This window comes from Lissotriton vulgaris, chromosome 3_1 (genome assembly GCF_964263255.1).
Source record: "Lissotriton vulgaris chromosome 3_1, aLisVul1.2, whole genome shotgun sequence".
NCBI classification, from domain to species: domain Eukaryota; kingdom Metazoa; phylum Chordata; class Amphibia; order Caudata; family Salamandridae; genus Lissotriton; species Lissotriton vulgaris.
This window is the reverse complement of record NC_141689.1, coordinates 63,046,561-63,070,047: the sequence shown is the minus strand read 5'-3', so window position 1 is coordinate 63,070,047 and position 23,487 is coordinate 63,046,561. Positions and strand designations below refer to the sequence as shown.

The window sequence follows — 23,487 nt, the reverse complement described above, 5'->3', positions numbered from 1 at the left end:
ACCACGCCACGAGTCCGGTATGATTGAAGTTCTTAGTGCAAAGTTGAAAAGGTTAGGTAGGTATCCTGACCAAAGACCTATTTCTGATTTAAACAAGTTCTGTGGTAAACCGTTTGGGCCCGGGGCTCCGTCTGATCTTGCTTTTGACAATACCTTAGTAACCATTTCTTGGGTAGTTTGCAGATCTTCACAGCAGAGGTCTAAAAGGCCAGAGGGGGTCCTCCTGCTCCTGCTCGGACTAAATTCCGTCAAGTTGGAGGCGCATGTTTCTATAGGTGCTGTTCCCTCTGGAGACCTAAAGTGGGCAGTCAGGAAGGCGAACCAGTCAGCTTCTTGAATATTTGCCGACCCAGAGCTAGATGAGCTAGTGTTATGGCAATTGATTAGAGCCCAGAATTTTTTTGTATTGCGGTTTTTACTCCCCCATAATACTTTACACCAGAATTGATTTTGGTGGAGTTCTTTATCTTTTTGTAGAGCCTGCCTAAATGATTTTTGAGCAGTTTTATACGCACTCAAGAGCTTGTTGTTTCCTGGGGATTTCGTAACAGACCGCAAGGCATTCTTTCTTGAATTCTTCAATGCCCTTGTTTGGCTTGAGATTGAAAACTGGTTAGAAGAAGCCTTGTAGGTGTGCTGTTTGGCAGGAAAAAGAGTTATCAGTTGTAAACAGAACAACGACCATGCAGCAGTGGGGGAAGGCGCCAGGTCAGTTCAGCCTGTTATAAGAGCCAGACTAGCCTTCATAACGTTAGGGCTTATATCATCACTCCATCTTAGACGCTTCAAATTTTCAGTAAACGTTCCTGTAACTGTCGTTGAGGCAGGTTTACGGTACTCTGGCTTTACATTGAGGGTAATGATCTGCGGACGATGGTCGCTTTCCGTTCGAGGATGAATACTGAAGTTGCCCAGATGTTTAAGCAGGGTTGAATTGCAGATGGTGCAGTCTAAGTAAGATTGTTTGCAGCCATTTAGTGGAGTGTCATTTGTGGATCTGCCATTCATTACCAGAAATCCGGCACTGTAAAGTTGCAGCACGCAAAGTTCACCCAGGCCGCAGTAGGCTTGATTTGGTGGTTTGGACTGTGCCTCTGCCTCAGATAATGTGAATGGTAAAATCCCTTTTTAATCAGCAGTGTTACCCTGAAAGAGGTTGGTGTTAAAGTCCCCTGAGATTATACAATCAGAATGAGGTTGGTCTACAGCCAAGTCGCACACAATTTTCATTAAACGAATTAGATGCTCCTTTTTTGTGTGCGTGCTCCGATTATTGCAGATGTTAAGAAATAAAAGTGGACGGTGTTTGCTCCATGAGTAGATTTTAACATCATGTAGCCAGTCTTAGTCAAAATTTAGGCGCACGATTGGGCCATTTAGAGTATTTGAAACATAAATCGACAGCCCACCTTTAGGGTGGCTATAAGAGCAGTCTCTGATTGCCGGTTTCCAAAATTCAATAAAGCCAGTCACTGGATAATTTTGAGTAGTCCATGTTTCTTGAAGGGCTATAACAGTGTGCCCAAATATGAAGGAGTGTGTCTCCAAATTGGTAATTTTATGTTGGAGACCACTAATGTTCCAACAACACAATGTAAAAGAGGGATGTGGCTCGGGATTTAAGAGATTTACAGATGGGGATGCTTGGGAGCTTAATTGGGCCAAGGCCTTGCAGTTTAGGTCTGCAAAGGGTGCTTCGCATGGTAATCTATTTTCTTACAAGACAGGATAGCTGGAAGCCATCCCCAATCTTGGGTTTAGTCAGAATTAAGGTCTGCACTCAAAAAACTTGGGTTCAGTTCTGTTGTTCCTAGGGCATTTTTTAAGATTGAGTATGTCCTAGTTTTAACTCCAATTCTAGGGGCTTCGGCTTTTGGCCGGGTGGCTGGCTGGTTTAGCAGCACTGTGGGGTAACCTGGAGAGGAATGGGGATACATTTTAATGCCCCATTCCCAAAAGGTAACCTTATGTTCTAATAGTGCTCGTGTCCAAGTGGCAGATCTGAATGATACCAGGGTAACCTCAGAGGGTTGTGTGCCTCTTGGTGGTAGAAATTGAATGGACTCAATATCGTCCGATGTGAGAGCCTCAAAACCCGGGGCACCATTTGCAAGCTTTATTATGTTTGACCTATTAAGGGTGTCATGCCGTCCTTTTGATTTATATTCGGGGGCAAAGAGTATTTTAAAGCCCTGAGGATCGCATTTAGCAACCTTGTTACTTGAGCTTGGGTTAGGCTGAGTTATTTTGTCGATTGAGGGGCATACGTCTGATCCCAGTTGAGGTTGTGGAGGATCTCGTGAGCCTGACCTCTATGTCTGAGAGTTTATAGAAGGAATTGGTTTTTTATTGTAGATTACTTTTGAAAGGTTGGGTCCTGTGTTTAGTTTTGCCAACGGGGGTGAACTTGAGGGAAAAACGGATTGAGATTGCGTTGTCGTAACTGTGGCAAACGGTGTTATTGATTCGTTGGGTTTGACCCTAGATTTTTCAAAGACAGGCTTTGGCTCTAGTGCCGCAGCTTCAACAGATGTGGTATTGAGGTAGTGGCTGCAAACAGGAATCTGTTGACAGGCACTTGGAGTTGCGTCTGCCATAGGTAGGCTTTGACAGGGGGTTATTACCTTTGGTGGTGATTGTAGGACACTTAGGTTTTTTTTTTTATTAGCAGCAGTTACGAACAGCGGAAACAATTTAGGAGGGTCGACTATTGGGTTTGATCTTAATTTATTTCTTTGTTTATGACGACGTTTGCGCACTCTCTTGCTGGAAGGCAGGGGAACAGGTTGAGTTTCAAGGTTGGGGATGGCGGCAGCGGCAGGGTTGGGAGGCAACCATGCCACATTAATGCAGATAGGATGTGTTTGCCCATTTGCTGACCAAACTTCTATGGCTGGTGATGCGGTTGGCTCTGCTGAGATAGAGGGACCTTTAGGTCGGTGGGAGTCGACTTGGTGGTAAATCGGAGTTATTGAAAAATCTGGTTCCCCACTCGGGTGAGTCCCGATTGCAGGTGTAAACAAGGGGATGGGTAATTCTGGGCTCAAAGTTGTGGGTTTTTGGGGTAGATGATAGGAACAGTCGGGTAGACTGCCTGCCTTCAATTGCTTAACCTCGCTTATAACGGTGGATAAGAAGGCTAGAAGCGAGGAGAGTGAGTCAATAATGGGAGAACAGCAACAGACAGACTGTACTAGTTTTGAGGATGATTGTGCTCCTATAATTAGGTTGTTCAATTTGTCCAGTTTGTTGTCGATCCCTGCTGTAAACAGTGCTAAAGTGTTCAGTAGGTTAACCTGCGTGTCTAGTTTGTCCGAGTGGTAATTTAAAGCGGTAACTGTCAATTGAAAGGTTTGAAGTAGTTGAGGCCAGATGCTCGATGTTATGGAGGCATCGTGATGAGGCTCTGTTTTTGACCTGGGATTAGGTGAATTTTGAGAATTTTTGAAGAAAATGGACAAATCCGCTAACAGTTGGTCATTTGGATCAGTTTTTTGTGGTGATATTGGAGAGGTTATTATTGCTGCTGGAGATGAATAGAGGCGTTGTTGGCAATTAGTCGAGTCTAGACTCCCCTCTAGAAGGGTTGGGACACGTGGTAAAGGGGGGCTAAATATGTCCAAATTGGGAGCAAAATCCTTTTGTTCATGAATTTATGGGAAAATTAAATGGAGGTGTGGCACAGGGGTGACCTCCCTGGGCACATAGGAGGTTTGAGATAACGGTGTTGAAAGGATCTCCGATTGCAGTGGTTGCAAGGTTTGGGAGCTTGAGTTATGAGTAAGGGTCACTGAGGGAGATTGGCCGGAGCAAGCATCTTGCTTATGAATATCATGAGGGAGGAAAAGCTGACCTAGTGAGGATTGGTAGCTTAGTGAATTTTGAGTAACCCTCGCAAGACCCTCAGAGACGGTGTTCTGGTCGCCTGGCGCGGACCCAAAGATGTACACATCCGGAGCTGGGGCGGACTTATTAGTTGGTGCTGACAACTTTTGTAGCAAGTGCGTGCTTGACTCTGCAAGTTGATCAGACTTAGTTGCCTCCAAGGGTTGAGGGGAAGGAGAGAACTTGTCCCCACCCGGAGCTTTTTTGAATTAGTCCAAAAGGGAGAAAGATTTTAAACCTTTCGAAGATGGTGCGCAATGGAGATGTATACTGCTATTATTGGTGTGGTGCCATCCATTTGATGGTAATTTAGGAGCCTTCAGTATGTCCGTAGAGGCCAATGGGCTCATGTGGTTGGCAGATGGGCGCTCCGCATCGGTTGGCGACTGTTTTAATTTCTTCTGTTTTAATGCGGAGGGGGCTTTTCTTACTTTCCCAGATCTCATCACTTCAGTTATTGGTTGTGGCTATTCAAAGCCAGTAAATTTGAGGGATAGTACAGGTGGACCTTTTTTCCAGATGCTCTCTATTTTGCCAGCTGCACTTGAATGTATTTACTGTGTACCGGAAGGATCATGAAGGATCGTGAAAAGACAGCATAACTCCAGCGCGGGGTTGCTAATCTAGTCTTGTCTTGACTTATCTTATCATAAGCAGCAGGTTCAAATGGCCGGTGTTTTGTGCATGGGCACCCCCCCGCACGCTTGGTCCCTACCCAACCCCTGCGTTCGCGGCCGCCTATCCATCCACTGGTCTTAGCCACCCGAGTGGCCTGTGGCCCATGCTTTGGCTCCTAAATACTCCCCCCAAATGCGACAGCGCCACCGACCAAGGGGGAGTCACACGTAGGGGAGTGAGTTAGCCGTCGCAACCGTGCCCCAATCAGGGTGGTGGGACCAGCAGTGGTGGCAGCAAGCTAGGGGGGTTGGCGGGGGTAGGGGGAGCAGAACCAAAGGTGGGAAGACCTAGCTGCCGAGCGTCCTGAGCGACAGGCAGAGGAGGGTTGTGGAGGGGAATGAGCAAAGCAGAATGGAGCAGAGTGGGGGGCGAGGCGGGCGGAACAGGGACTTGAAGAGAGTGTAATTTTCTGGGCTGTTTAAGTCTGTGTGAAATTTGCTTCTGCTGGCATATTGTTGTGTAATTTCCTGAATTTCATTACACTTGCTGTGTATAATTCCTGAAATTACACCATTATGCCACATTGCCTAATTTCAGTTTCAATTATGTAAAAATCCCATTGAGGGACCACAGGAACAACGTAAATGAACATCGAGTAAGCAGCTATTATCCCCATATGTATGAGCGAAAAGCCGTGCCAAATTTGAAAGCGCCACGCTATGCCATTTTCAAAACACAGGGATGCGCCACATTTACAAAAATATGGCCCACCCCTGTCTTTTTCCTAGCGTTGGTGCTTAGATTAGCTGCCTTGCGCCCGCACAGGCACCCTGCACCATAGTGCAAGGGTGCCTGTTCTGCAGGGAAGGATTTTTGAGGTACAGGTAAATGTACCTCCCTGCACATAAACAATCAATAAAGCCAATTTGTTACTTCTATGTTTGCTACATTCTGCAGCACACAGTGAAGTAGCATATTGTGAATATTTAATGATTGTTTGCATGCAGGAAGGTGCACCTTCGAGCGTGGACTGATTGTTACCAAATGACAGTGACGAGCGATGATCATTGAGTGATACACAAATCAGAACATGTTATAGGATTTTGCAGTTAGGAGTAAGTGATGATGAAAATCTTAACATGCCCTCGGAATTACTGAGTGAAGGGACAAGTTGAACAAGTGAACATGCATAATGGAGGTAAATCATAACATAACCTGTGTATTTCCATTTCGGTCAGTGCTCTCATCCCATTTGAGGCTCAGCCTTTGTCCCATTGGAGCCTCATCCTCCATCCCATTTCACCATCAGCCTCCATCCCATTTCAACCTCAGCCTCCATCTCAACCTCCGTCCTAGCTCAGCCTCAGCCTCCTCATTTTTCGCAGTGCTTTCATACCATTTAAGCCTCGGCCTCTGTCCCATTTAAGCCTCTGCCTCGGTCCAACTTCAGCCTCTGCCTCTGTCCCATTTTAGCCTCAGTCACCATCCCATTTCAGCCTCTACCTCCATTCTATTTCATCCTCGGCGTCCATCCCATTTCAGCCACTGCCTTCGCCCCACTTCAGACAGCCTCCATCTAATTTCAGCCTTGGTATCCATCCCATTTCAGTCTTTGACTCCGTCCACTTTAGCCTCAGACTCCTTCCCATTTCAGTCAGTGCATTCATTCAATTTCAGCCTCTGCCTGTGTCTCATTTCAGCCTCTACCTCCCTCCCATTTCAGCTTAAGGCTCCATCTCATTTCAGCCTCAGCCAACATCTCATTTCAGCCTCTACCTCCCTCCCATTTCAGCTTCAGGCTCATCTCATTTCAGCCTCAAACACCATCTCATTTCAGCCTCAGGCTCCAACTCATTTCAGCCTCTTCCTCCGTCCCACTTCAGCTTCCATCCACTTTCGGACAGTGAATCGATCCTACTTGAGGGTCTGTCCTAATTCTCCCACAGCCTCCATTCCATTTCAGCTTCTGCCTCCTTCCCATTTCAGCCTCTGCCTCCCTCCCGTTTCAGCCTCAGGCTCCCTCCCATTTCAGCCTCAGGCTCCCTCCCATTTCAGCCTCAGGTTCCCTCCCATTTCAGCCTCAGGTTCCCTCCCATTTCAGCCTCAGGTTCCCTCCCATTTCAGCCTCAGGTTCCATCTCATTTCACCCTCTTCCCCTTCCCAATTCAGCCTCAGGTGCCATCTCATTTTAGCCTCTGCCTCCCTCACAGTTCAGCCTCAGGTTCCATCTCATTTCACCCTCTACCCCTTCCCAATTCAGCCTCAGGCTCCATCTCATTTCAGCCTCTTCCTCCCTCACAGTTCAGCATCAAGCTCCATCTCAGCCAAAAGCTCCATCTAATTCCACTTTTTGCCTCCCTCCCATGTCAGCCTCATGCTCCATCTCATGTCATCCTCATGCTCCATCTCATTTCAACCTCATGCTCCATCTCATTTAAGCCTTTGCCTTCCTCCCATTTCAGCCTCAGGCTACATCTCATTTAGGCCTCTGCCTCCCTCGCATTTCAGCCTCAGGCTCCATCTCAATTCATCCTCATTCTCCTTTCTACATCTCATTTCAGTCCCAGTCTCTGACCCATTTCAGCCTCTTCCTCTATCCCAATTCCGCCAAGAGCACCGCCTCGGGAGTTGTGGATCGAGTCTCGGCATCGGCTCAACATCCCGTGATTCTGGGCCAATAACTTAATCTCTGCCATGGAGAGCGCCTGCATAGTGCATACCCTCACAAATGAACTAACTTCAACCTAGGCCTCGGCCTAGGCTGACCAACCATCTGTAAATTTCACGGACTGCCTGTAATTTGGGCCTCTTGTCAGTTGTCCGTAAGGGTTTCTTCCACGGACTCCTTTTTGCCCGTAATTTCAGACATTGGCAAGAGCTGTCCCCTGCAAGCAGCCTGTAACTCTCACTGCAGGGGCAGCTCACGCCCCTGCTGTGATCTGTGGCCTGCAGCAGCCCCTCCTCGACCTAGTACAGACTGGTATCATGCCCATTATCATTCTGTATGTTGGTCTAATTATCACATAGAGAATGATAATGGGCTTCTCTGCCCAGTGACAGCATTTCGGATCCCGTGTTTTTTTTCAGAGGGGGAGAGGTGGCAAGTAAGATCCGAGAAGCCTTCAGCTTTGATCTTTTTCTTCACTTTTTTTTTTTAATATGCAAACGCAGGTGTTTCACTCGCATACACAACAGATGCATTTAGTGCAAGGTTCTCTCAAGCTAAAAGAAACTTATTTTGACTTGAGCTTGCGTTAGTTGTCGATTTACTTATGCACTATTGCGTGACTTGCTCTGATGAGTATGCAAAACGTACCTTTTGTCCCGAATTTTCGTCCTGAATTCTGACCTTCTGTCCTGAATTCTGACCCTTTGTCCTGAACTTTTGCACTCACTGTCCTGAATTTGCACCCATGCCAGTTGGTCACCCTACCTCGGCCCCCATTTCAGCCTAAGCCATCGCCGCATTTTAGCCTCGGTCTCCCTTCCCTTTCGGCTAAGACATTTATCCAATGTCGTGCTCGGCCTCCTTCCATTTGGGCCTCAGCCTCATCCCACTTCAGCCTCTGTCTCGGGCTTCGTCCCCTTTCAGCCTCGACCTCCATCTCATTTGCCCACAGAGTTCATCCCAACAGTTCTCTGTGTTGAAATCTGTGATATTATTCCCAAAATCCCGATCGGGGTCCTCTGGGAGATAGGGGGTCACCCCTCCGAAGCCCCGCCGTGCAGAGCCGGGGTCGCCGCCTTCCCATGCTCGCTCTCCCGGTCTTTGCAACGGACGCGTCGTGGTCAATAACTCTGGATACAAACAGCTTTCGATGGCACGAGGGGCTCCGTTTCGAGGAGGGGTACCGAGAATCACACGCGGTGATTGTGTGTGCGCCACACGGGCCTGGAGGCGCGCGCCTCGTGTGTGGCGGTGTCACCGTCCGCCCCGCGCCAGGGACGGCAGCGAACGGGTGGCGCAGCTGAGGGGAGAGTCAGGTGGACGCCGGCGGCTGTTGACTGTATGTAAATGTAAGAGTCACCGTTGGGATAAATTAGGGCGCCCGCCTTCCGTCGGTACCTTCGCCTGCCCCTCCTGCCAGCGTGAAGCCTCCGAGCGCGGCCTCCCGTCGCCATGCCGAAAGCAGGTAGAGTAGACGCGCCGCGGCTCCCTCATAGGTCCGACAGGCCCCTGGGCCAATCAGGCAGCAGCTGGAGGGCTAATCTGACAGGTCAGTGGACCAACCAGGCAGCGCCTGGAGGACTGGTCTGACAGGTCAGTGGTCCAACCAGGCAGGGGCAGGGCCTGGAAGACTGGTCAGTCGCCACTCAGGCAGCGCCTGGAGGGCTGGTCTGTGTTTGTGGGTCTGATTTATGGTCTGCTGGGCCAGTATTTAGTGGTAATTTCCCTGATGTTAAAACAAACATTATCAGCAACCAACAATGAGGAGAAACATATAGGTCTAATTTTGCAAAACCACTTTGCTTAGCGCTGCACTTTAAAATACAGAGAAATGCTAAGAGCTGGCAGGGATGCAGCACTGTGAGAACCTCGTCCAGATTTATCAATGCTTTAGGGTTGGGTAAAACTACCAAAAGTGAGACACAAGACGCAACCAGTGGCACAGTCTTCAATTGGGTTTTACTTTCCAGCGCAAATGTGTTGTGCTGGAAAACAAATTGTCTGAAATGAGAGGGATACCGAGGCGGAAATTAAATGGAGGCTGAAGATGAAATGGTGGCGTTTCATGGATCACATGGGCATTGCTCTACTTACCTTCCTTTGGGGCATATTTACAAGCCCAGTGTGCTGCCGAATGTCAATTTGTGTGATGTTCCAGGGGCGCACCAGGCTTGGCCATATCTACAAGGCCACATAACGCCTGCATGGTTTTTCATGGCATTGCAGATATGGAGTAAAGTAAGTAAAGCAGCGTAAGTTGCTGCCTTGCCTTACTCTGCATGAAAGAGACATTCCAAGGGTGTTGCTTTGGGTGTTGCCACCCATGTACTTTTAACACCGGCCCAAGTTTATAACATCTGGTAAACCTGAGGCAGCTCCAAAACCTTGCGCCTCCCTTGAGGAGATCTTGTTTTTTTTCTCTTTCCATGTGTGATACATCCAAGTATTCTGCATCACACATAGAAAGAGGAAAATATTCTATTGATTGTTTTTGTGCTGGAAGGTACTCCTTCCTGCACAAAAACAATTGTACCAACCACACAGACACCCTTGCATCATGGTGCAAGCGTACCTGCATTGGCGCACAGCTGGAAAATGTGCGCTGGCTGGTAGGGCAGGAATGCACTGTATCTTGCTTGTAAACACAGTGCATTTCTGTCCTTTCGAATTGGCGTAGGGTAGTGAAGCAAAATGATTTGCGACCCTGCTCTACACCAACTCCTTAAAAGTATGCCCTGTAGTTTCTGTCACAACTTATTATTAACTTTTATAGCTAGAAATTAGCACCACAAAATTACACCATCTTAAGGCACACCGAGAGTTGGACAAATAGTTTTATTTATTCAAACTTTTCAACATTTCCATGTGTGCTGCAATGTACATACAATGGTTGCAAAGTTTTGAAATATGTTTAAACTGAGGCCCAGATTTACTAAGGGCTTGCATCACCCTGACGTCATTCAAGGCAACACAAGCCAACGTAAGCCCTTATGTCAGACTTACTAAGCCATGCAAAGCCAAAGGTTGCTTTTTGTTGGTTTAGTAAATCTAGAATAATACAACGTAGCACAAGTCTCTGCCTTGTGTTACTCATGCGTTGCCAATGCAATCCATGAGTGGAGTATGGGTGTCCCACGCATCGACCCATGGATTTTGGCACATTCGCAAATTTACTAAAATAGCAGACCTGAGAAAGCACCATATCCTAGTAAATATGGTGCATTCCTGCTCTCTCCCATTGATGCGGCGCAGCAATTATTCTTGCTACGTTGCACCAAATGTTAGTTAATTTGGTAAAGCTATAGTTTTTGTACTGGAAGTATATTAAAAACGTACGCTAGACATGAAGGAGCGTTCATTGCTGTGCTGCATTGCATTAGTATATACTAAATGTGCCCTTCTGTTCGAATGTGGTATACAAATGCTTAGTATATCTGGCTTATGCTTCTGTGTTCTGCAGGACGTGTGTGAGAAATCTAAGGTATCTCTAATCTATACTAATATAATAAAGAGAGAGTCCAAACCTTTGAGGCAGGTAATCTCAGGAACCACAGCACCAATCACAAAACCCAATACAGCGTTGGAAAGGACAGTTGCAGCAGAAGGACATAGGCTATGCAGACGCCCACCATATACATTTAAAAGGTAAAAGAACCGTGCCAGCAAAGTAGTCCCTTGTGGGCGTGTCTGCATTGTGCTATGGGCGTGTGCTGGGGCGTGACAAACGCTTGGGGTGTGTGGTACGTTCCACCCTTCATGCCATGCCTCATGTCGTGTGCTAATCCCACACTGCTCCCTTTAAATACCCCTGTACCCCATAATCACAACCCACCCTTACTCTTTAAAATACCCCAATACCCTTAAACACTAACCCATCTTAACCCTATAAATATACCCTGTACCCCAAAACCCAAACCTATCCCTAAACCCTAAAAATACCCCTGTACCCCAACACCCGAACCTAGCCCTGAACGCTATAAATACCCCTGTACCTCAAAACCCAAACCTATCCATAAACCCTAAAAATACCCCTGTACCGCAAAACCCAAACCTAGCCCTGAACCCTAAAAATACCACTGTACCCCAAAACCCAAACCTAGCCCTGAACCCTAAAAATACCACTGTACCCCAAAACCCAACCCTACCCCTGAACCCTAAAATACCCCTGTACCCCAAAACCCGAACCTAGCCCTGAACCCTTAAAATACCCCTGTACCCCAAAACCCAAACCTACCCCATAACCCTAAAAATACCCCTGTGCCCCCAAACCTAGCCCTAATCCTAAAAATAACCCTGTACCCCAAAACCCAAACCTACCCCTGAACCCTAAAATACCCCTATACCCCAAAACCCAAACCTAGCCCTGAACCCTAAAAATACCCCTGTACCCCAAAACCAAAACCTAGCCATGAACCCTTAAAATACCCCTATACCCCAAAATCCAAAGCTAGCCCTGAACCCTAAAAAATACCCCTGTACCCCAAAATCCATATCTATCCCTAAACCCCAAAACTACCCCTGTACCCCATAACCCAAAACCATATCTGAACCCTTAAAATACCCTAACACCCTAAAACATATACCTCTGTACCCCAAAATATACACCCCTATACCCATACTAACCTTATCCAAACATTTGTTTTAAAAACATGCTTTTACCATTCATGCATTTACAACGAATTTAGTTGTAAATGTATGCGTGGTAAAAGCATATAAAATGTAATGCCATGCGTTATAATGGCATTGTGGAGTCATGGTACTTTCATAATGAAAGTATGCGGAGTGATGGTATGCGGAAATAAAGTTGCGGAATAATGGGTGTTTAACCCCCCCACCCCCTGTAAGTACATTGGTGGCACGGCCGCCCACATCTCTAGCAACATACTCATATTTTTTCACCACCCATTTGAAAAATGCACAGGTTTCTCTCATTGATGGCCAGCACCGACATACACTTTTAGACACACCTCCTGCCACAAGTTCTAGAGTTGCGAACTTTAGAGCTGGGGAGCTACGTTCGAATCTCGGCATCAGCTCAACATGCTGTGATTCCAGGCAAATAGCTTTGTCTCCCCGTGCCTACCACAAATGAATGTGTTCTTCTGTAATGTAAATTGTGCTCATGCCATGTTGTCGAGTTCGCGCTATAAAATATTGCAAGGAAAAATAAAGTCGGGAAACTCGAGTTCACACACTACCGAACGCGCACTCTTCAGTGCATCAGCAGTGCACTGTGAATCGGAGCGTTTCACAGGCCTGTCACAGATAAGAAATGCTATCAAAACGAAATCCTACAAAACAATATTCTACTGGCCGGCAGCAATTCATACCCGGACAACGTCGGGACGGACTGCTAGTATCATTATAAAAGATCATACAGATTCTAACACTGCAGAGACCAAAAAATATAGTTACAGGTGTAAGATTTATATATGTCTCAATAACTTTTTTATACTGCGAACTGTGACTGAGGAATTGCCCTATATACCCTGAATCAGAGAGCATCTTTTAAGAAACCCTTAAATCACCATTCTTATATTTTACTTAAAAACCAAAAGGGCAGTTGCTAAGGTTAGCCTAACTGCTGGAAAATGTTACTGTGTCTGTGGTTGTTCAAAAATGTCTGTGCTATACGTTTATTGTCTTCAACTATAAGGTCATTTTCCATTGATGGAATGTCAGCAAGTGTGGAAGGGTTGGGATTCGAGATGCCCAGTCAGAGGAGGTGCTAAGGGATGTGATGCCAATTTTGTCAGTGTATATAAAAAAGTAAACTCCAGGAGCATTTGCTAGAGTTTGAAAACCATGCAGCAATTTTGGCACCATATATCTTACAGCTAGGTGCTCATTCACAAGTTGTATGTCGACCAGGAGAAAAGAAGTACGAATTGTACAGAAAAGATGCTCAGTTCACAAGTTCCTAACTTTATGCTTAGTTAGTCAAAGTAATTCCTTACATACATTTTTACAGGGTCGCAAAACTCACTGGAAGTTTTCTTTCTATGTGAATGGTAAAATGTTAAGTTGTGATGTATGTATGCGTAAGTTATGCATGTGTAGACTCTGTTAATGAAGTGTATGAAAATTACTAAAAAAAAGTCATGGATTGCTCCCATGTTTAACAAAAACGTACTTATCATGGGACTGATTTTCTAAACTAGTTTGTGGTTGCATATGCTGCAATTCGCAAAGTAAGTGCATTTATGTGTGCACAATAAGTTTTAACTTGATACTAATCCCATTTTAGGAGTTGGGAACCTTTAGGCAACACCTGAAATGGAAGTGAGAATTAGTATGCAATGTATAAAGGTTTTGCAGCTGTAGTCCATTAGCAAAACACTAAAAACTGACAGACTTCTGCATTGTAGTAGTGATCCATTTGCAAAAGGGAAAGAGTCATTGATTTCCCTTCCCTTTTGTGAACATAAAAAAGGGCGGGAAGCAGGCAGGGGCTCAGGGGACCCCTGCAAACTCTAAAACAAATTTTGAAGTAAATTAAACTTTATTTTTAACGCAGACCTGTTTCTGTATAGGAAAATGCACTGTATATAAAAAATCTGATATATTTGAAGGTAATTACAGACATGGTGGTCAGCTTACTCTATCAGGCCATCATCCATGTTATTGTGACCAATCAAAATGAGCCACAGATTTCAACCTCTATAAAGATTCGTTAGGCAGTGTGGTCTGTGACACCCTACAATTTTTTATTTTGTGAACTGACCTATAAGTACATAGGCTGGCTTGCAAAATGTGCTTCCATTCTCAAAAAGTTAGTGCACAATTTGCAAGCATTTTTTTGCTAATGGAATGTATGTACACTAGGCCCTATGTTACATGTATTTGTAAGAACTTTTATCTTTGTGTCCAAATAGTACAGTCCCGGGACCACTGCCTGCCCTTGAAAAATAAAACTGTAAAGTTTCATTTCTCTTTTTTGTAAATTAAGGCTGTTTTCCTTTAAGGAAAAAGGGCTGCATAAAAAAAAAATGCTTTATTTAAAAGCAGTCACAGACATGGTGGTCTGCTGACTCCAGCAGGCCACTATCCCTGTGAGTGCTAGCCATTCCAAATCGGGTCACAAATGGTGCCTGCCTCATTAATATTAATGAGGCATGCAATTTGTGACCCCATTAGGAATCACAAACAGTGTCTGAGACACTGTTGTACATCCCTTGCGAGTCAAATTTGCGAGTCGGAAATGTGGCGCAATTTGTGAGTTGCAAATTGGTGGGTGGTGCATCTGGCCCTATGTCTCTTCCTAGGTAAAATAAGGTTGATATGTCTTGCCTTTACTTGAATGGCCGATGAATTGCCTTTGGGTAGCCAAAAGAGATGAATGTTCATCCTCGGCACCCTATGAATAGAGATTGGAAAACCTTTGACCCATGTGCTACGACTGGAAAGGAATCAATCTGAGTTAGTAAATCCTTGCAACCGTGGGCTATAATTTTCCAAAAATTTATAGTATCTCCCATTTTGGATGTGTTAATCCGATCAACCCTGTTGGCATCATCCCAGTTCCTTTGTGCTAGATTTATTGTTTTCTTATATTTTCCTTCTCCAATGGCTAAAATGGATTTAGATTGTATTGCTTTTATTAGTGATTGTTTAGCTAATTAGCAATCCGAATATTGTCAAAATGTAAGAGGCAGAGAAAGATGGTGATGGAAGAAAAAGACAACTGAAATTCAGTGAGAAGGAGCTGGAAGTAATCTGATTGAAAATGTTACTTACATTGATGAGCTTTTCATGACAAAGTTAACCCTGCAGGTGTATCTCAGCATTCCATCAACAAAATTAGGAAAATATGATGTAATCTGAGATCAAGAACCAAAGAAAAAACTGTGCAACACCTAACATAGGCAAGTAGTACAGATGGAGGACCCTCAGCTCAACTGCCACCAAAATCTATAGAGGACTTAATAGATTTCACTTTACATAGTTGCACAGCATTGTGGGAAGAGATTAATATAACTCAACACCACACTAGTCTACATCAATAATCTTTACCTTTTGAGTTCTAATTTAAATCCCAACATATTTTGGAATTTATATCTATACATCTTCTACTCCAGAGTAGTTCTTTGGCTTGATCTTACTGTTGCAATGTGGGAGATGTAGTGCATATATTTAAGTATACCTAAGCATAAGCATTCTGATTTTTTTTTACAATGATATATAAGTTAATAAATGTTAAATAAATACTTGGAAATTCATGTAGTTAGGATTTTGAATTTAAAAGAATATTTTTTAAAGAAAAAATCTCTGGTGCATATTTACAATAGGCTTTACATCCCCCTGCGCCATGCAAGGCAATGCATGGTGGCGCAAAACCTACAATGAGATTTATTAAGCCACATAAGGCCCCCCTGGTTGGCCCTGCATGGTTGGTACATCTGAGTGTAACTCAAGGTGACACAATTTGCTGCCTTGCATTGTATGGTGAGGGCATTACATGGGTGGACCGTGGGTGTTCCAATGCACCAATGCATCCACAGATTCGCAGATTTTCCAAGACTAGTAGACCTGGGAAAGCGTCAAAATTGTATGCCTCCCCACGAAAGGTGCAATGAGGAGAAATATCCTTATTTCTACTCGCTTTTTCCTCTTTCTAAGTGTGCTCTGAGGATTGTTTTTCTGAAGGAAGTTGTCCCTTCATGCACAAACACATTCCTACCTACAACACAGGCACCCTTGGACCATGGTGCTAGGGTGCCTGTGTTGGTGCTAGGCAACACATTGTCTGCCAGCGCTGGAAAATGGCAGAAATGCCCGTACATTGTTAAATACAGCAGATTCCTGCTCCTTCCCTATCAAACAGTGCTGCGAGGTGATGACTTTCTACGTTGCGTGATTTGTTGATAAATATGCCCGCTGTTTCTTTAAAGATCAGCACATTAGCAAAGATGTAATGCACATGCCATCACACAAAGGGCAAGAGTTATAACCAGAGGCACCTCAAGACATTCATTATAACATGGAGAAAGACAACAAGCCACTGCACACAACGTCACACCACCTGAGCCTTCAAGACACTTTTCAACAGTTTCCACACTCTTAGATTCACCTGAAGAACAGAGCTTACATTCTGGTAAGCTACAGGAAGGTGTCTCACCAATATATCTCATACTTTGATGGATTCACTAGATCAGGTAACTATCTTGCCCATGCTACTGCCACTTTTTAGCCAGATGGGGCGCTATATTGTGGATGTTGTACATGGCTTTATGCAAATGGCTGGTACCTTAAAAAACAACTCAAATAGTTGCTGCTGGTGAATTAGATGATGATCGACATGAAGAGACTTCAAGTCTCTGTTACTGTAGGCATGAGTGTGAGGCAACTGCTAATATTTCAACCACAAAAAAACGAAGAGTAGGGAGAGGGAGAATAACGTATTTGAATATTTTGTGACAATTCATAACACCTATTTTGCCCGTTGTTACAATTTGTGTTACAAATTAAGAGGGCCAGGAATAAAAAAAATTGCATCCTCTTCATCTGTAAAAGAACCTGATGCACACCGAGGCTGTTTATATAGGTTGTATCTGAATAACCTTCTAATTCTATTTGATGATAAATTGCAAGTGAAAATCATCATTTTGCAACTAATACATACACACAAACAATGAATTGCTATTAAGAAAAACCTGATAACAATTCACTATGGAATTACAAAATTAGGGGCCGCTTCACAGAACTAATCTGAGATAAAAATCCTAAACGTATTACTTTTGGTATTCACAGAAGGCATTTAGTAGTAGAAAAGTTAGGACTCCTAACTTTACAACTACTAAACTGGGACAAAATCTTAACTTTACGACTTTCGGTAATCACAAAAGGCATTTAGTAGTAGTAAAGTAAGGAGTCCTAATTTTACTATTACTAAATGCCTTCTGTGAATACCAAAAGTAGTATGTTTAGGATTTTATCTCAGTTTAGTAGTAGTAGTTTAGTGTTAGTAAAGGTAGGATTCCTAACTTTACTACTACTAAATGCCTTCTGTGAATAATACCAAAAGTAGTAAGTTTAGGATTTTATCTCAGATTAGTTCTGTGAATCGGCCCCTTAGCGGTTCTGTATTTTGTTGGTTCGCTGAAATTAGCAACCAAATGCAAAAAGGCTAGTTTGGTGGTCGGTAACCATTTTTTTTTTACATATAACCAAATTGCGAAACCTTTGTACAAACTCTTATCTTTGATTGCATTTAAACCTTGAACAGAAACTGTAGTGGCCCAACTTTGTGTGTTTCTCATTCCACTCACGCAACTCTATCAATCCTCAAGTGCCTGCTACGTTTCTGTTAACTGGAAATACTATTCATGTGGTCTCCTTCTGATTTTTAATTATTGTTATGATGCAACATTTTGTAGGTCCTTTATTTCGCAGGACATACCATAACATTTGCAAGCTTACTTCTCCTCCCTTTATAACTGTACTTCTAAACCAGTAATGTTGATGATTCACCACACTGAAAGATCTGTGTAAAGCCATTTTAATATCTAACAGATAATTGTTGTATCTAATTACCTAAATATCTTGGGGCGCCAGTGTGCTTCATAATAACATGAAATATGGGGGATAAAGTACCGCCTGCTGAATAGTAACAAGATTGAACCATTGACATTCCCTCAAACCACTTAAATGCTTAATATCTTGCTTTTTCAGGGTCATTGCAAACAAAAATAATATAACTAGAATCTTTAATATGTAATTTAAAACTCCCAAAAAAAGTTGGCATTTTTTTGCAAAAAGATATTAGAATGAGTTTAATGTCAGTGAGGTGACAAATATGCTATACTTCAGGTTGTTTAGAACCATGCAGGATCGGTTATTAATGTAATGATTTATAGCATGGAAACCATATACATGTTGCTATAAATATCTTCCTTCTCCTGATCTTTTTCCTTTTAGAAAAAAATATCAGAAGAAGGAAAAGCCAGTTCCTGTTTTCCTTGTTTCAAATGCAGCTGCGATTATGTTCCATGTCCTGCCTTTTACCTGGGCTGCAGACACTGTGATATCAAAAGTCTGTAAGACTGTAGGAAATCGACCTTTTCTCCATAGTCATCCTTGATTTTTTTTCTTTCTGCTGGAACCTATATTTTCGCTGGTTTTTGAACTCCATGCACCCCTGCTAATCAGTAGTTCAGCCCATGTGCTCCTCCTTAAAACATGGTTGAACTGGCCCATTTCTCATTGGTATATTTTACTTGCCAATATGTTCCTAGTATATGGTGTATAAATTGCAAGCCCGGCCTGGAAGTTATTTGCCACTTGTGGACTGCAGCACCTTTTGTACTGTGCAATCCACTATAGTGGCTGTGGAAACATGACTTCAGGCGTAGCGGGTGTAGCCTTGTTATTCGAGGGTAAGCATACACTGTGGCCTGTGAAAATAAACACAGTTTGGCAAGTAAAGACTTCACTTTTAGGTATTAAGTCACCCCTATTTAAGCCTTTAATCCCTCAAGATAGGGTGCATTGCAGGACATGTGGACAGTACATTTTACCCTGTACCTTCAGTGACAAAGTTCTCCTAGCTATTTTCACTATGACAGGTCTAGCTGCACTTTGTAGAAAACCAGAGTACAGATTGAAATAGTAATACTATATCTCAGGAAGGGGACCAGCAATAAGTGTAATCAACCAACTGTTTTTTACAGTTACTAACTTCCCATTTAATGGTGTAATCAGATTTTTTATAAATATTAGAGAAATGTAACTTTAAAAAAATTAGATAATGTCTCGTCCAGCTCTCAACCTTAACTCAGCCTTGATAGGTGAAAAAAAGGTGTGAGATACCTACTCAGAGCAAAAAATAGGCTGAACTGACTGGGCAGGATGGACTCCTCCGAACAGAATATGCAGGGTAGGGGCTCAGCACATTGTCAAGTACTATTTGACAAGTTTGGTACGCCACATGTAGCACTTGGGTTTCCATGAAAGCAGAAAAACAGGATTGCAAAGTAATTGTGGATCCCCGTCAGGTTGCGGAAGGACCCTGCTTTTGACCTGCCAGAAATCTCTCGCTGTTTTTTTGTGAGTACAGTGTCTGTCTCAAACTAGAGTTTAGTATTAGATGTGAACGAACACTAGTGATTCCTCTATGACACTCACATATACCCCCGCGGCATTCAGAGCCTAAGCTTTGTGTGGATTTTGCCATCTTGAAATTTTGCTGCTGCATCATATTTTGGGACTGGGTGCATTAAGGTAAACAGGAACTACTGAATAACTGGGTAGAGTTGATCCCAGAAACTTTTACCATGCTGTTTATGGTTTGTCTGGGAGTCACCTCCACCCTCAAGCTGAGAATAAATGTGGCACCCCAAACAGTTATGGAGCTGGAAAGATCAGAACAGGACTAGACCTGTAGTTTGTGATCTGAAAGGAATCCTGAAGGAGTGGACATGCTCTCTCTTGTATACTGGACAAAGAAGTGCACTCCAAGGGTCAGTTGGCTGGTGCCTGTGTGGCTAATAGGACAAAACACACTTCTGGGGCCTTTTCCTTAAGTGCCCAGCTGACCTGCAGCAACTGGATCAGGACTGAACCTTGCTTGTGACCTCTGCCAGAGAGTGAAACCTGAACCCTAAATGCTGTCTCTGATTTCCTAAGAGCCTTAAAAGAGCCTGAAAGGAATTGTTCTAGAAAGTATGACAAGTTGTGGAGTTAGAGAATTTATGGTCTTCCAAAACACATGTAGCATCAGCAGGACCTCGTGGCAAAGATGCCTGACTTCATCAGATACAGATTTGAAGCTTGCCCCACTGGAGGAATTTGAGCCAGACAGACCCGAATCCATCCGGCATCATCTGGTAACTGGAACTGAACGACCTCCAGTCATCGGTTCCAGCCCAGCAAGTAGGATGCGACGGAACCCTGTTGGGTCACAATCCTATACAATGGGAGCATATGTTCCGAACAGAGGTGCAGTTCATTCTAAAGGTTCCTGCCACCGGGCGCAGGTATTAACAGGGGAGCACCATAGGTGCCCCATAGACTGCAATTCGGTGGCCTTGCACCCATGGGGGCCCCAATAGGGGCCCCCAAAGACAGAGTCCCAAACCCTTTCTGTGTCAGAAAGGTGGGCACAAAAAGTCTAAATATGCCATTGTAATTCCTTGGCTGGAAAGAGCCGAGCGAGGGAATACTGAAGGCTTTCTGAATGACAGACTGGCCCTACGAGCCCCCCGAGGCCATTCGGAAACCCAATTCGATTCCCCGTCCGACCGACCCATCAAAATCGGTCAGTCGGAAAGTAATCCGTCTACCCGATTACGATGCGGGCTGAAGGGCTCCGACCGAGGGTCTGAACCATTTCAGCCTGCATCTTAATCAGGCGCTAAGTCGTAAAGTAGAAATCCTGAACAGACAGAGGTGCATAGAATATTGCAACCACTAATTTTGCATTTCTTCCAATCCGATTTTTTTCGTACCAAAAACAGCCCTTAGCGGGGCCTCATCCAATGGCTATTAGACTTTGAGAGGACTTCATCAAACACAGTTTGCAATCATACCTCACTGAAAGATTTTTTTATCACAATAGTTTGTATTTAATCTTAAACAAGAAGAATGAGAGATACACCACACAATATACTTATATTCACACAAATATATATTTTGTGAACTTCTTGTCAAAAATATATATAGTTGTTATATAATCAAATTCATAACAACAAACATTGAAATGGACTTTTTAGACAAACCAGATAAACGGACTTCAAGTCTTTAGTCACTCCCCCTATCTAAAATAATTGTGAAAGCATTATAAGGAGGTAGTTGAACCATATTGTAAAAGACGGAACACCATGATCTTGGTGAAACCATTTATGTTGTTGTAAAATGGGATAATTTTGCAAATGTTTGTCAGTTATGTCACTAATGTTTGTTGGTTTTTATAAAAAGTCCTTTTTCCTTCCCTTTTTGCCAGATGTGCCCAGCCTTTTTCTCACTGGCACCCATCCCGCCATGGCCTTCCCATTTATTAACTAATTTCATGCTTTCACTAGCGTTCCTGCTGCTCCTAGTTCTCACTCGCCCACTGCACCATCCCATAGTTGCAGCTTAGTGCTGTGCTTGGCAGATGCATACAGCAGGAGCCACGCTGGTATGTCAAAGGCAAGCTCGTCTGAGCCCATTTGCACCCAGTGCCTAATCCCAGTACTCCACCCACCCACTGCACTCTAAGACACTACTCTACAGCAGCTCTCAAATCCCTGAACACCAGACGTTTCTCCCAGCACTGCACTCAGATCTTCCAGGCCAACACAAAAGGTGCATTCTCCTGTACTTTCTGTCACTTCTCTCGCACCCCAACCTCATTCATCCCCTTCCACCACCCTACATATGCAACAGTAAAATCCACACCACCCCACACAACTCTTAGCAGTGCATGACCTGCCTGCTCCTCAACACCGGCTTGAATGGCAAACATGTCATTGAAGTTTTGAACCTCCTGCATGACATCGCATTACATTACATTACATTACATCTCACCAGACCTGCTCTTCCTGATAGAAACTTGGCTCATTCAGACAACATCCACCAGCATCACCAGACCAACCCCCTCCCCTCCCATAGATGCAACTAGCCATCAGCTTCAAAGAAAAGATACACTCCTCAGTTACGTCCACTAGTAACCGTCTAGAACACCAGGCTTCCTGGCTCATGATCTGACACTGGCTATTCGATCTCAGATTTCATTGCTCCCATGGTGCTGAGGTCCAGCTCTTTGATCCTCCTCAGTGACCTTAATTACTGCCAGGAGAACCTCACCAACACCAGCAACATCTTGATAGACCTGACCACACTTTTCCTCGACCAACGAGTGAAAGACCCTACCCACACCCCCAGAAATCTCCTTGTCCCCATCTTCACTAACTTCAATGACATCTTGGTGAACAAGCTTTTGTCTGGACTGATCCCACAGTCATACACCAGCGCTGACTAACACCTCACAAAACCACCCAAAGAAAATGCAACAAGGAAGAGAAATGGACCACAGAGCTCCAAGTCTACTGATCACTACACCATAATGATCTCTTGCAATCTATCAATATTTCAAAACCTTGTTTACCTCTGTCACTGACACCCTGGCTCTGCTAAAAACCACCAACTCTATCAAATCCAGGATGAAGCAAGCTGGGCCGTAAAAGAACTAGGACTCCCCAAACCTCACTACAAGCAACTTGAACATAGATGGAGAGAGACCCAAAGTGAAACATAAAAAAGCAATTACAAATCACCCTTGAGGTACTGTCACCAACAAAACAGATCCATCAAGCAGTCAGTACTGACAGAATACATCAAAAACAGGACAAACACATTTTTACCATCATAAAGGATTTCACCAACAGATCTACAATCATCACCCAGCTCTCCCACTGTTTTAGTTACAGCAACATCTACACCAAATTGAAACCCAAGCTGGACCCATCTACTATTTCAGTCTACCTGCCTGATGAGATAAACTCCCTGGATGCCATCATGACCTACTGGCCCATAATCACACTGGCAGAAACTACAGCAACTATGCAATCCATTTACTCTGGAGCTCGGTCAGATCCCTGCCCACATTTCATCTTCACCAAAGGACTGAGCCCAATCTATACAGCCTTGACTTTGGTACGCAACTACTCCATTAGCATAACTACCTTCCCGGATGCCATTAAGCAAGCCACCATACACCCCCTCCTGACGAAACACTCAGCAGACCCTAAGATGCTGGACCACTACCGAATAATCTCTTTGCAGCCCTATCCTGGAAAGATCCTAGAAAAAGTGATGAACAAATGACTGGATCAGTTCCCTAACAACAACCTCCTCAACCTAATCCAATCTGGGATCACGCCTAACCACAGCACCAAGACCCCCTCATGGCCACCAAAAATGCCATCCGACTGATCATGGACAGAGGAGACACAGCATCTCTTATTTTATTTTTATTTTATTGAATTTATATTGCGCTCAGCTACCCGCAATGGGTTTCCCGGCGCCAGGGACAGACTGAAGAAAGAAAACAAGCAAGTGGAAAAAGAAGAGATCACGAACAGGGGAAATCAAAACAGAAAAGTCTTCAACTTTTTACGAAAAGCCAGTAGATTAGTTTCTGTTTTTAGCGCCAGCGGGAGAGCATTCCACATCTTTGGTCCAAGATATGCGAATGATCGACCTCCCATTTTTGCCAGTCGAATTCTTGGAATCAAAAGATTACCATTGTTAGATGACCTTAAGGAACGGCCAGGTAAATAAGGCTGGGCAAGGTTATGAAGGTAGATAGGGGCCGAACCCTGGCGGATCTTGAATAA

General features: G+C 44.1%; 1 protein-coding gene across 1 annotated transcript in view; it reads left to right on the top strand.

Moving 5' to 3' along the window:
* Positions 1–8,574: 8,574 nt before the first annotated feature.
* Positions 8,575–23,487, top strand: part of LOC147725959 (uncharacterized) — a 95,940-nt gene continuing 81,027 nt past the window's right edge. Inside the window, exon 1 of the mRNA XM_086960081.1 lies at positions 8,575–8,636. Within this exon, the coding sequence (XP_086816207.1) occupies positions 8,624–8,636 (13 nt within the window). The 5' untranslated portion in view covers positions 8,575–8,623. The remainder of the gene's footprint in view (positions 8,637–23,487) is intronic.